The sequence below is a fragment of the Balaenoptera musculus genome, chromosome 6 (genome assembly GCF_009873245.2).
Source record: "Balaenoptera musculus isolate JJ_BM4_2016_0621 chromosome 6, mBalMus1.pri.v3, whole genome shotgun sequence".
In the NCBI taxonomy this organism is placed as follows: Eukaryota; Metazoa; Chordata; class Mammalia; order Artiodactyla; family Balaenopteridae; genus Balaenoptera; species Balaenoptera musculus.
Genome location: NC_045790.1, coordinates 93,810,463 through 93,826,837, shown reverse-complemented (window position 1 = coordinate 93,826,837; position 16,375 = coordinate 93,810,463). Strand labels below are relative to the sequence as shown.

General features: G+C 38.7%; 1 protein-coding gene across 4 annotated transcripts in view; it reads left to right on the top strand.

Annotated features, from left to right (window-relative positions):
• LPAR1 (lysophosphatidic acid receptor 1) overlaps window positions 1-13,823 on the top strand; it is a 156,473-nt gene extending 142,650 nt beyond the window's left edge. For all 4 annotated transcript variants that reach the window (XM_036856485.1, XM_036856487.1, XM_036856488.1 and 1 more), the window contains one exon: window positions 11,343-13,823. In XM_036856485.1, the coding sequence (XP_036712380.1) occupies window positions 11,343-11,644 (302 nt within the window). In that variant the 3' untranslated portion in view covers window positions 11,645-13,823. The remainder of the gene's footprint in view (window positions 1-11,342) is intronic.
• Window positions 13,824-16,375: the final 2,552 nt, after the last annotated feature.

The window sequence follows — 16,375 nt, the reverse complement described above, 5'->3', positions numbered from 1 at the left end:
GCCTTGTGTATGTTCCATAGGTGGGTTGCCCCTGATAAGTTCAACTGGGCATTATAAAAGGTATCTTGTAGAAATGCATTTAAAAGGTGTCATGGCACTTTATAACTTTACATAGTTAAAATCAAAAGCTACAAAAGACTGGAAGAAATAAGAGGTGTCTGAAAAATAGAGGTTTATTAAAAGGAAACCATCAGTAGTAATTTTGAAAAATTAGAGCACTGAAAAGTATCAGCAGAGTTTAAAATCTTAAGAGGTAACAAGACTCTTTACAAATTAGACTTGACGGTCTACATCGGCATCATAGCCCTGGGTGAAATCAGGAAAGTCCATTTCTCTCTCCAGTCTAAACTGGAAGCAGATATTTTACTGACAGCTTGGAGCAAAAAGTAGGCAGATGAATCGCCACAGCTTATATCTTCCCTAACAGGATTTTTCTCTCTGTAAGCCTGAACTGATTAAGGTCTTTTATTAAGAAATGTATACGAAGTGGGTGGGTGAATGTAACGAGAAAAGCAAGAGAAATGTCTGGGGTGGTCCAAAGCGTCCCTTCCCTTTCCTTACAAAAGCAAACACGCAACCCCTCTTGACTTCATTTGTTCTTAGGAAAATTTTTTGTTTTATCTGTTTTCTTTTCCCCTTTTGCCAAAACCAGAGTGTGATGGAATTCTCTCAGCCCTGGCCCTTTCCCAGCAGCCCAGCTGTTTCAGGAGGGTGGGGTCCAATCCTACTGAGGTGGCCGGAGAGCATCGAATGCTGACCACCCACCCTCAGTGCTTTCATGGCCTGATCCGTCCCCACCATCCCCTCCTCAGCCATAACCTGTGGGCAACAGAAATGTGAGGCCTGCGTCCCCTCCCTGAAGAAGTTCCTTCCCTGCCTTATCTGTTTTCTTCGAACATCTCAGCTGAGTCAGGCCCTGTCGTTAAAAACAAGACAGCCTCACCCAGCTTCACAGTTAGGAGGAAGATCTGGCCTCCGCCTTGGGCCTTGACCAGGGCACTCAGTCCTGCCTCTCCTCATGGAGGGGCCCACACTGTCGCCTGGCCAGGCGGCAGCATCCGCCCCAGAGAAACTTGGAGCAAGCTGCCCAGAGACCCCCCCCACTGGCTGTGCCAGCTCTGAACAGGCTCAGAGTACAGCGTCTCCAGTCCCGTGTTCCCAGGCTCTCCGAAGCCAGAAGGATTTCATTGTTTCCAGAACTCGAGAGCAGCAGAACAGGCTAAGGTGGCCCATTATGCTTTAGAAATTGTTCCCCTCTGCCTGAAGCCTAGGAAAATCAAGGATCACTTAGACTCTGTATTAATTTGTCTCTTACCTCAAATCCTTTTTCGTATGAGGCAGGCTCTAAAAGTAAGAAATGAAAAGAAAATACTCCTTTTATTTCCAACTGAAAGAAGAAAGGGGATGACCTGGAATTGGAGAGCTCATCAAGAAATGCTGGTGGGGGCTTTCAGAAGGTTCTTGAACTGAAGGAAAGCAGGCTGACGGTTCCTTTGCGGCTGAGGTGGCGGTGTACCAGAGAACGCAGCCCCGCAGTTTGCTCTCTCTAGGTTGGGAGAACCAATAGCAGTTTGCCCCGGATATCCATATTTCTTCTAGATTTATTCCTTGAGTTTTCCCTGAAGGAGAACGAAAGGGGAAAAAATGGAGGGAGGCTACTAGGTGGCCTCACGCTTTATATTCTACCTGCAGGGTGTCTCATTCTGTCCTCGCAGCAGTGTTGAAAGTACATAGTATCCCCACTTGACAGATAAGGAAACTGAGGCTCAATGACATTGAATAACTTGTCCATTGTCACACAACTAGTAAGTGAAAGAAACAGTATGTGACCTCAGGCCTGTCTCTTTTCTCCTGTAAAATATGAATACTGACCCTTAAAATCCTCCAGTTGCGCAGCCTGGGAGGTTAAAAGAAATTTTATCTGCGAGGAGCCTCCGTCCATCCTCCTCCTCACCAACTAGCTTCTTGAGTGCCTGTGGGAATAATGCCTGAATATTGTCAACTGTTTCCTTAATTATTAAAGAAAAACATGCTCTTTGTAAAAAACCCAAAATTACAAAAATATTTACATTAAAATTTAAAGCCCATACTGCCACACCTGCCTCCTTGTGGTAACTCCTGTCAACAATCTGGTGTGTATTCTTCTAGACTTTTTGTAATACATGTAAGGTGTATATGCGTATCTATAGAGATTTGATAACAAATGGAATATTGTAACCTTACAGGCTTCATACAATTTGTGTATCTCCTGACGTGGGTCAGTACAGTAGAGCGGTGTCAGTCTGTGTGATGGCTGCTTACTACTCCACTTATATATCACATCAGCAAATGTTTCGATTTACAGTTTTCCCCCAGTACAAATATTGCTTCATGAAGCATTCTGTATTCATAATATATGCTGCTTCAAGTATTTCTGGATGTGATGCATTTCTACAGGTGGAATTGTTAGATAGGACACTTTAAATTTAGACATTGCCAAACTGCCTCCAAAAAGATTGTCAGATGACTCTGCTGTCAACAGTATATGGGTGGGTCCATGGATTTACTACTCATTCCGTCATTAATAGGATTATAAATCTTCCCCAGTCTGTTAGCTTATCTTAAAAGATAAGAATATCATATTTAATGCAGATGAGCTTTAGTTCTGAAGCCAAAAGAGCTTTCTAGCATTTCATTCCTGGATTGAAAGACTCAACCACCCAGCCATGGACACTGCTGGACAACCATGCCCCCGCCCCCGCCCCCTCTCCCTGCCCACACACACAGTCTGAGCCACTAAGCTCCCTGCATGCTTCTGAGAGGGCCAGACAGATGCTTCCTACCAACAGATGGGAAAAACAAACTAAAAATGATTTGGTGATAATTCAATCTTTCTTATCTCAGTTTCTCTCTCTCTCCCCCCCTCCCCCTCTTTTTCCCCCCCCCCCTTTATTAAAGTATAATTGACATATAACAAGCTACATATATTTAAAGTATACAGTTTAGATATAATTGATGATAATCAATTTCTGGTATAGCAATCTAAAAATCTGTACGTATATGAACATATATGTGAGGGATGTGTGATGCACACACACATAGAGTATATACCTATTCTTAGCTTTCCCTTAACCATTTTGATTATTAACAAAACCTTCGTAAAACATAGTAATTCATACCCATAGCCACTTTTCTCTTATTCCTTTCATAGCAAAACTGCCTAAAAGCTTTGTCTGTACTTGGAGGGTCCAGTTTCTCTCCTGTTCACTCTTGAATCTACTACAATGAGGCTTCCATTCTCAAGACCCACTGAACTGTCCTCAGTGACCTCCTTGTCGCTAAATCCTTTCTTTCAGTTGCTTACAGGTTTCCTCCCCTCCTCTCCCTCTTGCTAGCACTCAGTCTATCAGCGAATCATATCAGCTTTACCATCAACCTGTGTCTGTGATCACCACCGTCTCATGTTCAGAACCACCCTTAGCTCTTGTCTGGATCACTGTGTGAGCCTCTAGCTGCTCTCCTCCTTCCTCACTTGCTCTCCCATGGTCTCCAAATGCTGCCCTCCTCTAAAAGATATTTTACTGATTTCTTTTGTTAGTAAAGGTCTTTCACACCCGTCCTAGAACCTAAGCTCCATGAGGGGAGATAGTTTTTTCTGTTTGGTTCACTGTGGCATCCTCAGTACCTAGAATAGTACCTGACATATAGTATACGCTCATATATTTAGATGAATTTTTAAAAAAGGGTTAGTCGACTATAGCCTAAGACCAAGACATTCAGCTCTGACGGTTACCAAGAATCAATTGTTTTTGCTCCCAAAGTGCCAGGTTATTCTAACAATAATGTAACTAGGTAAATACCACATTATCTAATAAAAATGAGGGCAACGAGAAAATGTTTCTGGGAAAGCTAAGGGGAAGGCTTTGTTAATATTCAATGAAGACAAGTTGCAAAAAGAAACTGCTTTAAATTTTCTGGAGAGAACAACTGTAAGTGTGGGGAAAACCATAAAAAATCAGCAAGGTTTTTGTACTCAAATTGCTTTGCAAGAATTTTAAGTTCTGACTCCACTTTGAAGAAGCCAATTTGGAGGGAGTTAGTATGTGATGCTTTATTGGTGTGGCTTTGCTTGGAAGGTGATGCAGAACTCCAGTTAACAGACCGATATTCAAATATAAAGCCTTGGCTCTAGGTTGAAGGATTGGCAAATGAATACAAATCGTTATTTTAAATTCAAATAAAATATTGAAGGTATCATTTTTATAATTTTGTGTTCTAAGCATTTTTAAAATTAATTGACTGTTAGCCTCAACTGAAGCTTATTATAGGGTATCTGTGTTTGCGTGTGCACACACTTTTTTTGTTTCTGTTGTTAAAGCATAATTGATACCATTTTATCTGTATGTTTTAACATCTTGTTCTTACTTAACAGTGTATCTTGGAGATCATTTGGTAAGGATAGAATTTCTTGAGAACTTTAGAAAGTTGAATAGAATCCCACTTTATGAATCAACTTAATTTATTTTACTTCTCTACTTGTGGTTGCCTAGATTATTTCCAATTTTTAAAAATAAACAATGCTGCAAAGAATTCCTGGCACATACGTAATTGTATTATGTGTAAATATATCTACAGGATAAATTCTGAGAAGTGATCTTGATGCAGTTTATTTTGATGGCTTTAGAACTGATTGATTTTTGTTCAGGATTTATGTGTTAGAACTTGCTTTGTGATATTTAGTCTTAGTTTTGAGCAACCGATATTTTACTCTGAACGTGTAGTTAAACTGAAACTCATGTACAAAAATATGTTTATGATTTGAAATTGGAGCTCTTTAGCCTAAATACCCACTTCCCAATTGAATAATCATTTTTATCACTTAAAAAAACTTTTTAATACAAGTTTCTGATAACAAGAGATATCTTAGGCACACAGCTATCTCACTGTAGTAGGACAGACTGTGCCTCCCTCCTACTCTGCCTAGAGTCTGTACTTCATAAGCATCAATTCAGAGCATTTAGCAACTGTAAGAGACATAGTCAGTCTCCAAATGCACTATCATATTTACAGTTTCTGCTCTTCTTCCTTCTGTGTCTTTCAGCCATTAAATATATATATATATAGCCATTTATATACATATATATACACACATAAACACACACATAATTTTTAAATAAACATTTTTAGGTTGCAAGAATATTTCTGAATTTGCTTTTGGATTAAATTTTAATTTTTCCCCTCATTTTGTTAGTAAAATAATGAATTATAAATTAAATTTCCATTATGTTTTTTCATCCTCGAATTTTGTCTTCTGGGTAACACATATCTTGTCGATCCATGAACTACTACATCCAGTAGTTCATGAACTGCAAAGAATAAAATCCACAGGATTCTGTCATCAGCTATCTTCTGTGAGTATTTTCAGCCAGATTTCAGTAGTCGTTTAGACCTGTACCATTTTGGGAGAATCCTAATCCATAGCTGAAAAATTAAATATGTTGTAAAACCAATTACAAATTCCCTGTTTATGTTGAACTTTTTCTAAGGAAAGATTCTGGGCAGGGAGAGTTTCATTTATCCTTTAAGGGATAAGTATTATTCAAATCACTTCGGTAACAGCTAGACCACAGTCATGCAATAAGTTTAGTATCACTTTCTCAGTTAGACGGTGTTGAACTGTGGTTGACAACACTGATTTTCTGTGAGATTTAAGATTGATCATTTTTAAAATAAGGGAGGGAAATCTGTGTTTGAAAAATTTTGTAATCACTGTGTTTAGGAGGCAAAACAGGTTTAATTGTTCTGAGAATGGTGAATTGTCTCCTATGTGAAGAATATGTAAGTGACATGATCCCTTTTTCGTTGGGTCTCGTGTGAAAGAAAATAAACCTCATTGTCTTTTTTTTTTTCATTGTCTTTTTTAAGACACTAAGACGCAGTGAGTGTTTTGAATGTGTGTGGGTATGTAACACACATACATATATGTTACATATACATTTATATAGTGTATGTATGTGTATATATGTATGTGTGCATATATATAAATTATATATATTTTTAAGTTTAAAATATATCTGTTATTTAAAAATGATAAGGACTTATAAGAAAAACCTTTGTTAGGCCTTTAGAGTAGCATTGTTTTTTAGATATTAGTGGGTAATAATGCTCTGGTGAGCCAGTCTTATTCTAGTTAGTTCACTCCAAGACAGAGCTGGGCGGAAATCCGAAAACATGTTTAAGGGGGCAGAGGAGAGGCGGGGACCCATCTTAACATGGTTTAATACGCATTGGTTTCGTAGGGAGGACTGAGATCCTCATTTGAGAAGCAAGAAGAGCGAGGCCAAGGAGAGGTTAACTCGGACACAGCAGCGGTGTAGGATGGATTTACCTTGACTCGTTTTAGATCTGTGAGATGTCTGATTTTTTGTAAAAACACAAATTTGCCAACCAGACTGGAAGTGCTTTCTGTTTTTTTCATCAAAAACCTTGGACTCCCTCCCTTGAGGTCTTCTCTGTCAGTCATTTTTTTCTTTTTAACTTTGGTTCTTATGTTCCAAATATAAGCAAAGTTCAACTAGTTAGGAAAAAGTCCCTCTAGAAAAAAGCCTCTAATTGTGAGACCAGATGGTAAGCATTATTCAGCTGATGGGGGTGTGTAGATTTCAGGGAAGGTGTGGTAATCTGATCTTGCTCTGCAGCTGTGACCCCTTCTTCCAAAACAGCCTCCTTCCTCCCTGCTTTTTGCGTCCACATTCCAGCATCTCTCCTTCCATCTTCGTGGGCACCGGGGCCCTCACAGATTGATTTGACAGATGTAGAAGAAAGGACTGAAGCTCACTCGAGGAAGAGCGACTTCTGCTATTTATTCCAAACCGCAGATATATTTTGATTATTCTCCTCCCCATGTTACTTGCAATATAGGCAAATCATGCCAAATGTAACCACTCTTGTTCAGCCCACTGAGAAGCAGTCTTAAAGGACTCAAATTGCCATGAGCTCATCAGGGTGTCTTTAAGGCCTCTCCATCTGAAGTCATGCAGGTACCTCAAGCTGAAGAGAAATAAAACCTAGGGCACCATCTGTGTTCTCCTCATCTACCCTCAGAAGACACTAACTGATACTTTCTCTTGTGTTTCTTCCTTCAGTGGAAGGTAGCACCATCCTTCTGTCACCCAAATGGAGAATCTAGGAATCATTCTAGACTCATATCTTTCTCATCCATTCCATGCAGTCCATCTTCTAAATACCTTTCCAATCCTTTCATACCTCTCTTCTCCCATTGCCACTGCTTCTGTTCAGGCTCTTCTTTCGCCTCTGGAATTTGGAAATATCTGATGGTTTTGCCTTTATTTTTATCCACATCATTTTCTTCTTCCCTTCTCTTACAGTGTTGTATATTAAATGAGACTCTGGCCAATGAGACCAATGAAATTAAAATCTCATGGGAGGAAGGATAGATGAAGATCATTATTTCTTATATGTTCTGCAGGCTATTGTAGTATGTGGCTGGGGCTGAGAATCAATGCTAGACTGGACAAATTTCAAATATCTTTGCCAGGCTGTGTACAAGGTCTTCACGGTCTTGAACATCTTATCTTCTGCTACTTCTGCTTCTGTCTTTACAATAAGCAACCACAAACTACTTGTGCTTCCTCTTTCTTTCATGCTATTGCATACCATCCTTGGTTTTATGCCTTGATCTGTGGGGATTCGTCAATCAGAAATGTTCCGGAAATATACAAACTACCTAAAGGACTGTCCCTACTGAGTACCACATTATCTTATTCATCATCTTGGTAGGTACTGAGCTGACCCATGAGAAACTCCAAAGTGATTTGGGGCTTCCATGCTTCTCTGTGTTCCTCTCTTTTCCTTCTTGTTATCCTTGTCACATCCAACTGCAAGTCCTAGGAATCTCTTATAATTAGGATGGTGTCATCTCAGAACTTTTTGAAATGCCAGGTCTTCATGGTCCAAAACATGCTTCCACATTTTGCCCTGGAAGAAATCTGCCCTGGAACTGTGCTACACCAGTCTGCACACATTATGCCTCTCATGATGGCAATAGGTAGTGTAGTCAGGTAGATGTGCAGTGTGTAGAGGGCTTTTACGTGTCATATCTATCTCAATTTGATCCTCGCCACACCCTATGGAGTAGGCAGAGAGCTATTATTTCTCCACTTTACAGATGTGGAGATGGAGGTTCTTTTCATTCTTATCAACCTGCGTTATAGGTGTGCACTTGAGTCTCTACAGATTATGTGTTGGTAATCTGTCCACAGATTACGGATCAAGGGTCCCCAACGCACATCTCAAGTTCTATGACCCAACTGGATTATTGTTGGCTCCTTTTTACTAAAGGGGCTTGGTTGTAGTTCTTGTTTATAGAAACTTGGTGGTAAATCCGTGATTTGAGCAAAGTTGATCTCATAATGTTCAATCACGATTGTTTAGAAGCCTAATCACCTTGGAATTTTCCAGGGCCCATTTTTCCACTGAGGTAGTCCACCTTCAGCTTTTGGTCAGTTTGATCCTCGGCACCTCTGTGAAAGAGAGGGGAAGGGAGAAGAAGGAAAAGCTCTGTATGATTGATTTTAGATGTTGATTTTTGAGGCCTGTACTGAGTCTCTTAAATTACTCAATCAGGTCTCGAAGATCCAAGCACAGAGTGTTGGGACCGTGTGGTTGGGCCTTATTGTAGTACTAAAAACAGTTCCTTTTAATGAAGAAGAAGGGAGAGGACTTGGAGTTCCTCAGTGAAGCACCCATGTGTATTAGCTCCTGGTCAGACTATGGTGTCCTCACTTCCTGTCTCTAATCTAGGCTGCTTGCAGGGTTGGTAAGGCCCATTGGGCTAGTTCCTGAGACCGTCATGGCTTTTATCGCAAAGATCTTGCTCTTTTTGAATTTAAAAATTAGAAGAAGTTATAAACAACAAATGACTGTATTTGAATTCTGCCACTTTTGAAGAGACAGCTTGAGCAAATCCATGAGAATAAGGGTCTTCCCTTCTGCTGCCTGGAAGGAGAAAAAGATCGTGTTACTTAAAATAAATCTATTGAGATGCATGTTGCTGGTATCTAATCAGGCTCTGAATTTGAGCTCAACTAGAGCTTTGATAAAAGAACGGGGAAAGGAGACTTGAAAGAATGCTCTCCCATTCATGAAGGGCCTGCATGTTTTTAGTTTCCAAGTAAATGGAATAATGGGACCATGTATTTTCCATCCAAGCATTTTCCATCCTGAGAATAATTCCCTTCCCGGCTTCTCAATGAATAATGCATTATTTCTGAAACTCAAGAGGCATTCCTTTGATTTTCCTTTATGTTTAGCTTTCTGAGTGATTTTCAAGCAAGGAAATTCAAGGACTTGGAATGAATGCTTTATTAACATTTTTACTTGAAGTTCAAATAGCTCCTTGGCTATTATCTCCTGATTTTTGAAATATTTTTTTTTCTCCCTAAGCAAAGTCTAAGGTATTGTATTTATTAGAAAATGAAGCACCTTGGCCAGTCTTCAAAGCGAACAGCAGTTTAAAACCAATACACATTTGTGTTTAGAACAAAGAGCTTTATGGGGATACTTTGCTCCTTGCTTTATTTTCATTTCCCTGCTGAAAAGTTTCAAAAAAAGAAAGCTCACATTCAAAACTGGGCTGTTTGGAGACTAAATCTCATTTGTTTACATTTTGTGAAACTCATTCCTTGAGGCTAGTCCAATTCACGACCCCAATCCAAGCCTGCCTTCACCTAGGCCAGTGCCATTTAAATCAAAAGCTTCAAATGCACTTCTGGGATCATCCCTACTCCCTGTCTGCTCATTATGTAGCCTAATTACACGTAAGGGGCCCATCAAGTAAGATGTAATGGGACATGATGGTGCCCACCAGTTCACGTTCTCTTAGCCAAGGATCTCCAGCTCATTCCTGGGGTAATATGGTGGTAGATTTTAATGCTATTTCACAACCTCCATTTCCCCTGGGAGCCAAGTGAGTGGTTTCAGGAGCTAAATAAGTTGGAACTAAGAACATAATTTGTATATCCATCCCTTTACAGTTATAGTAAAATATTCATGATTTAGAAGAGTTGGGGAAGGAAGAGAATTTAAATAGGAAACATCTAGAGCATAACATTTTGGTTTAAAAGATTTAATTTTATTAATTTAAGAAGTGGGGATATAACATAGTGTTTACTGGAGCATGGACTCTGGAGCCAGCCCTTAAGAGCAGAAACTCTGGGGTTTGCCTCGGGTCTGCCACTTTCCAGGACCGTGGCCTTGAGCAAGTTATTTTACTTTTCTGTTTCTCAGTTTCTTCCTCTGGGTGATGAGATAATAGTTTCTATCTCCTACAGCTGTGGTACAGATTAAGTGAGTTAATGTTTGTAAAGCATATAGAAAAGTACCATTTAAGTGATAGTTGACTTAAAATAAAAGTAAATGTGCATCTTACTGTTGGAAATTGCTATTTCCAAACAGGCCCGTGCTGCTGAGCAGATAATAACAATATTATTGCTACTGCTGTTTCTGGTAAGATTTACTGCGTGATTATTTTCTGGACACTCATTTACTCCTGCCACACCCCAAATGAGGCAAATGGAATCATTTCTATTTCTCAGATGAGAAAACTGAGGTAAAAAACTAATTTGCCAACAACAAGGACCTACGGCGTAGCATAGGGTACTGTGTTCAGGATCTCGTAATAACCTATAATGGAAAAGGATCTGAAAAAGAGTACATATACATGTGTATCTACACACACACACACACATATACACAAAACCGGATCACTGTGCTGTACACCTGAAACTAACACAACGTTGTAAATCAACTCTACGTCAATTAAAAAAGGAAAGTAATTTGCCTAAGTTCGCCCAGTTTGTTAAATAACAGAGCAAGGATTTGAGCCCAGTCAAACCGCATCCGGAAACTGTGCCTCAACTAAACGTTAAAGGGTGTTTGTCACAGTGCTTTTGCCTGAAAACAGTCTTATACTATTAAAAACTGTATTTTTATAAGCATCAAAGTGTATATCCTGACTGCAGGATGTCTCGATTTCATACCGCAATTGCTTAGCAAACTCTGTTTTGCTCAAAATAATCATCATCAATGTCTCAGAAATACTCAATTTTAGTAAGGTCTGAATTAATGAGATTTTATTCAATTGCTCATTTTATCGTCAAAACCTTTTCTGATTATTTCAGAAAATGAACATTTTATTGCAAATGATGATCCGGTGGCTTTGAAGCTCAGTATTTTTACCTTGAACTGAAATCGTTTCACCCCATGGTTGCTCGCCTCATCATTCTATTTTTCTGTTCTCTCTTTTTTTTCAACCTCCCCGATCCCGCTCCCCGTCCTCGCAGGTGCCTTTATCATCTGCTGGACTCCTGGATTGGTGTTGTTACTTCTTGACGTGTGCTGCCCACAGTGTGACGTTCTGGCCTATGAGAAGTTTTTCCTTCTGCTTGCCGAGTTCAACTCTGCCATGAACCCCATCATCTACTCCTACCGCGACAAGGAGATGAGCGCCACCTTCAGGCAGATCCTCTGCTGCCAGCGCAGTGAGAACACCAGCGGCCCCACGGAAGGCTCCGACCGCTCAGCGTCCTCCGTCAACCACACCATTCTGGCTGGAGTTCACAGCAATGACCACTCCGTGGTTTAGAAAGGAAACTAAGATGAGACGCGGCCATCATCTACTGAGGGATGATCATCCTCCCCCTTCCCAAAGGCACGGGCAGGGCGGGCTGTGAGAGAGAGGAAAAACACACTCGCGTACTTAAACACTAACCCATGGCAGTATTTGTTCCTAGACCCACCAAGACTTGATGTATATTGAAAAATTAGCTTATGGGACATCCCTCATCCTGCTCCCCGTTCCTTTTGAAAGTAGAAAGTGGAGACCTTGCAATAGAATTCATAAACAGACTCTGGAGTGTCCATTTACACTACACTAACTAGTCTTCAAAAGATTTTGTGTGGTTTGGTGCAAGTCAGAATCAATTCTGACTAATTGAATCCACAACTTCATTTATATACAGGCTTCCCTTTTTTTCTTTTTAAAGGTTACATTTCATTTAATAAACATGTTTATGCCTATCAGCATGCTTGTGATGGATAAGACTATAGACTGTTTTTAAACGATCATAACTCCATTTTTTTCCTTATGTAGGAAAACTGTAAATTAGAATTACTTTTTTTAGAAAGCATGCATGTAATGTATGTATGCAGTATGCTGTACTTAAAAAGATAAAAGGGTATTAATTTTAAATCTTCTAGGAAATAGAAGAACCTAGATGTCAAAGCCAGTATTTGTTTAGGTTATGAAACAAACAATGATCTAATCACAATATTACCTTTTTTTATTAAAGTGTTGTAACATGTATAAAACAAACAGGGAATGTAAGTTTATTATCAGAAGAATGTGTACTCTATAAAAGTTATAGAGATGAGCACAGTGGTATTGTTCCCACATATTTATAGTACCCAAGTACATTCTAATTATTAGTTCATCAGAGGAATTTTTTAATGACCTGTGTTTTTCTGTATTATAATACATAGTCATTGTAGAAAACTTGAAAAATACAGAAATGTATAAAACAGAAAAAATACTGATAATATCACAACTCAGAAGTAACCACCATTAACAGCTTTTCCCCTGTGTATGCCTATATGTATATTATATACCTTTTTATATAATTGGGATCATACTGTAAACAGTTTTATAACCAGTTTGTTTTTTTCCACTGCATAATTGCCACATTTTCCTATGGCATTAAAAATTTTACAAAAACATAATTTTAATGGCTATATAATATTCCATTTAATGGATGCAACTCAGTTTATTTAACCATTCCTGTATTGTTGACTACTTAGGTTATGTCTAATTTTCACTATTATAAATAATGTTGCAAAATTTTTATGTACATAAAACTTTGTCCATATAATTGATTATTTACTTAGGACACATTCCCATGAAGGATTTTTTTTTTTTAATGTGAAATGTCTTTTTATGCTCTTACCTTTTATAAAAGGGGATTTCCTGCTCTTGCCCTATGTAGGTGGCAATTGTGAGGAAAGCCAGTTAAATTACCTTTTTACAAAGGAAATGCAGTGGTTACTTTAGTTGAGAGTGACTTTTTTTATATAACAAGATGGACTAGAAACAGTCAACTGCCACAAATAGCCAGGATACCCTACTTAATATGTCTAGCAATTCCAAATTTCATTTGAGCAATGGATGATCCAGCTCTCGGTAGCCACAACCCTAGTGTAGAATTGAAGACAGTGCAAACAAATCAAACATGCCGAGTGAATAAAGGATCATCTTCATATTAAATAGCTTCTGTAGCAAATGGGTTGAGAGTGTTGGTATGTGACTGGATACTGTGTATTCTCTAAGGTCACCCCTACAGATGCCGCCATATTAGGTGATACCTGTTCAACTGTCCGGGTAAACTAATTATTGCACCAGTTTGTCGTAATAAGTAACCAGTAAAGTCACAGTCACGAAGCAGGTGTGGGAAAGTCGGGAGTATGTTTGAGAGAGAGATGTCCAGAAGAAGAATGGTTATTTAGGAAGGAGGAGGTCAGTGCATGGTCACCATTTGAACAGAGGGCAGACTCAACAAGTGCCCAAACTGGAAAGAATATGGGGAACCGGTTAGCAGAAAGGTGTTTGCACAGACTTGACACAAAATACAGAGCATTTTATAGTGGAAGGGAAACAAACGAACTTGGACTTTTACTCATGCGCATTTATTCTGAAGGAGATGTGGACTATTTGAAATTTAAAACCATACTAATTGGACTTTAATAAATCATTCTCAATCAGTGTTTGCTAATGTGTGGTTCTGGTCAGTGCTGTTTCTTTTGTTGAAGAGTCGTCCTTGCACTGCTTGGTGCCTGCCTTCTGTGACCTCTTTTCTGTTCCTGCCACAAGGGCTTCTGAACTCACAGGTGAAGCCACCATATGCTTCCCCAGCTCAGAACTGCTTTTTTGTCAACCTGAGTCATAAGTCTTTCCAGTGTACAAGAGGTGGTGATTTATGTTGCATGAAAGGAGAGGTAACATCTTAGGACAATACTTCACTTGTCAGCAGTATAGCTGTTAGAGTGAGTTTCTTTTGGAAAAACTGATTTTATAAAAACTTTACAATGACTTTATGGAGAACTCTCACTAGGAGTTTATAAAGTTACAGTGGTCTTTATGTTTTTAGATTTAATGACTAACAGGATAAAAGTGGTAGGTATCTTCCAGTTATACGCTAATTATATTTTCGATATATTGCTAAGACGGGAAAAACAACAATGGCTATTCAAATGAATGTCTCAATGAGTATTTGGGATAGAATACTGAACCTTTAAATTTAGGTGGTTGTAAGATTGTTAGGAATCAAATGTCTCAGGAGTCTTCTTCACAAATTAACAATGATTTTTTTTTTTTTTTTAGTGAAACCGTAATTTCCTAGACTCAAAACCTCAGCTAACGTTATACAATTAGTGAGTCTTAATCAGTTTTCCCATCCTCTTTTCCCAGTTAACTATTGCTTTAGGTTCCATTGTTCATCATCTTTCTCATTTATTCCAATAGTCTCTCAACTTCTGAAATGGAATTTTGATACTGTTTCCAGCCCTTCTTCTTAAACCCAGAGTGTGACTTGTGCTAGATAAAAACCGTAGAAATGCTTCTCGATCAGGTCCCTTCATTATACCAAGGTAAGCAGAACATTTTTACATTAAGACCTTTGGAAACAAATTGCTTATTTTTTAACACCGAGTTTACCTGATCCCAAACCCTAGGAAGGCTTGGGGTCGGTTTGTGTGTTGGGATGGACTTGGATTCAGGCACCATCTGACAGAAGAAATGTGTGTCACGAGGAGCCAGAATGGGTCATCAGTCTTCCAAAGCAGGGACCATTCAGTCCGTAACATTCATCTGTACTTTGTATAGTCGGCATATAACATTCTCTAATTCTTACATTGATAATGCTCATCTTCACAGCTTACTTACTGCTCATCTGTTTAGTGATATGGCAGGTTGAAGACCCATTTACAAATCTAAAGCAGAGGTCGGCAAACTAAGACCCACTGGCCAAATCTACCTGTTTTTATATGACCTATGAGCTAAGGATGGGTTTTACATTTTAGTGATTGGGGAAAAACGTATTTTGTGAAACATGAAAATTACATGAAATTCAAATTTCAGTGTCCATAAATTAAAGTTTTATTGGCACACAGTCACACTCACTAGGGCTATGTGTTGTTTATGGCTGTTTTTGTACTGCAACAGCAGTATCGAATACTTGCAGCTGAGACTGTTGCTCAAAGTCTAAAATATTTATTCTCTGACCCTTTACAGAAAAAGTGTGCCAGCCCCTGATTTAGAGAATTGCATTTTCAATCATTGCTATCCTCATTTAACTGTATGTTCATTGGAAGAGTTAGCAGAAATTGGGCACACCACGATCTCTTGAGCTCTAGACTGCAGAGAAAATTATCAATTGCATTCTTTATAATAAACAATTTTTATTTTGAAACAATCTCAAACTCACAGAAGAGTTTGCTGAATTTATGGAACATTTTCCCTGAGCATTTGTAGGTTGCCAGCATGATGCCCCATCATCCTTGAATACTGTGTAATTCCTGCAGACAAGGACATTCTCTTTCATAACTTCAATACAACCATCAAAATCAGGAAATTAACACTGAGACATAAACTACCACTTAATTCACAGACTGCATTCAAGTTTAACTAGTTTTTCCAATAATGTTCCTTGTAGCAAAGGAATCCAATCGAGGGTCACTGATTGTGTTTAGTTGTCGTACCTCTTGAATCATCTTCAATCTTGAACAGTCCCTCAGTCTTTTCTTGACCTACATGACCTTGCCATTGAAAGATCACAGGCTATGCATTTTATAGAATGTCCCTCACTCTGGGTTCATCTGATATTTCTTCATAATTAGATTCGTATTATTTATCTTTGACAAAATAGCATAGAAATGCTGCTGTGGTGCTTCTCACTGCATCCTGTCAAGGAGCACATGATGTTGATTTGTTCCATTACTGGTGATGTTAACTTTGATTACTTATGAAGTCTGCCAGATTTCTCCACTGTGAAAAAAACTATTTTTTCCCTTTTTGTAGGAAATATTCTATTCCTCATCAGATTTTAACATCTAGTTTTAGCATCCATTGATATTTCTTGGATGAATGAATCATTACTCTGATGATTGCCAAATGATGAATTTCTAATTCGTTTCTCTTTAAAATTTATTAGTTAGCTGTCTACTGTGAAAAAAAGCTTTGTCCTCTCCTGTTTGTTTATTCATTTATTTATACCAGTATGGGCTCATGGATTCTGATTTTATTCAATTGGTTATAATGTTGCTATTA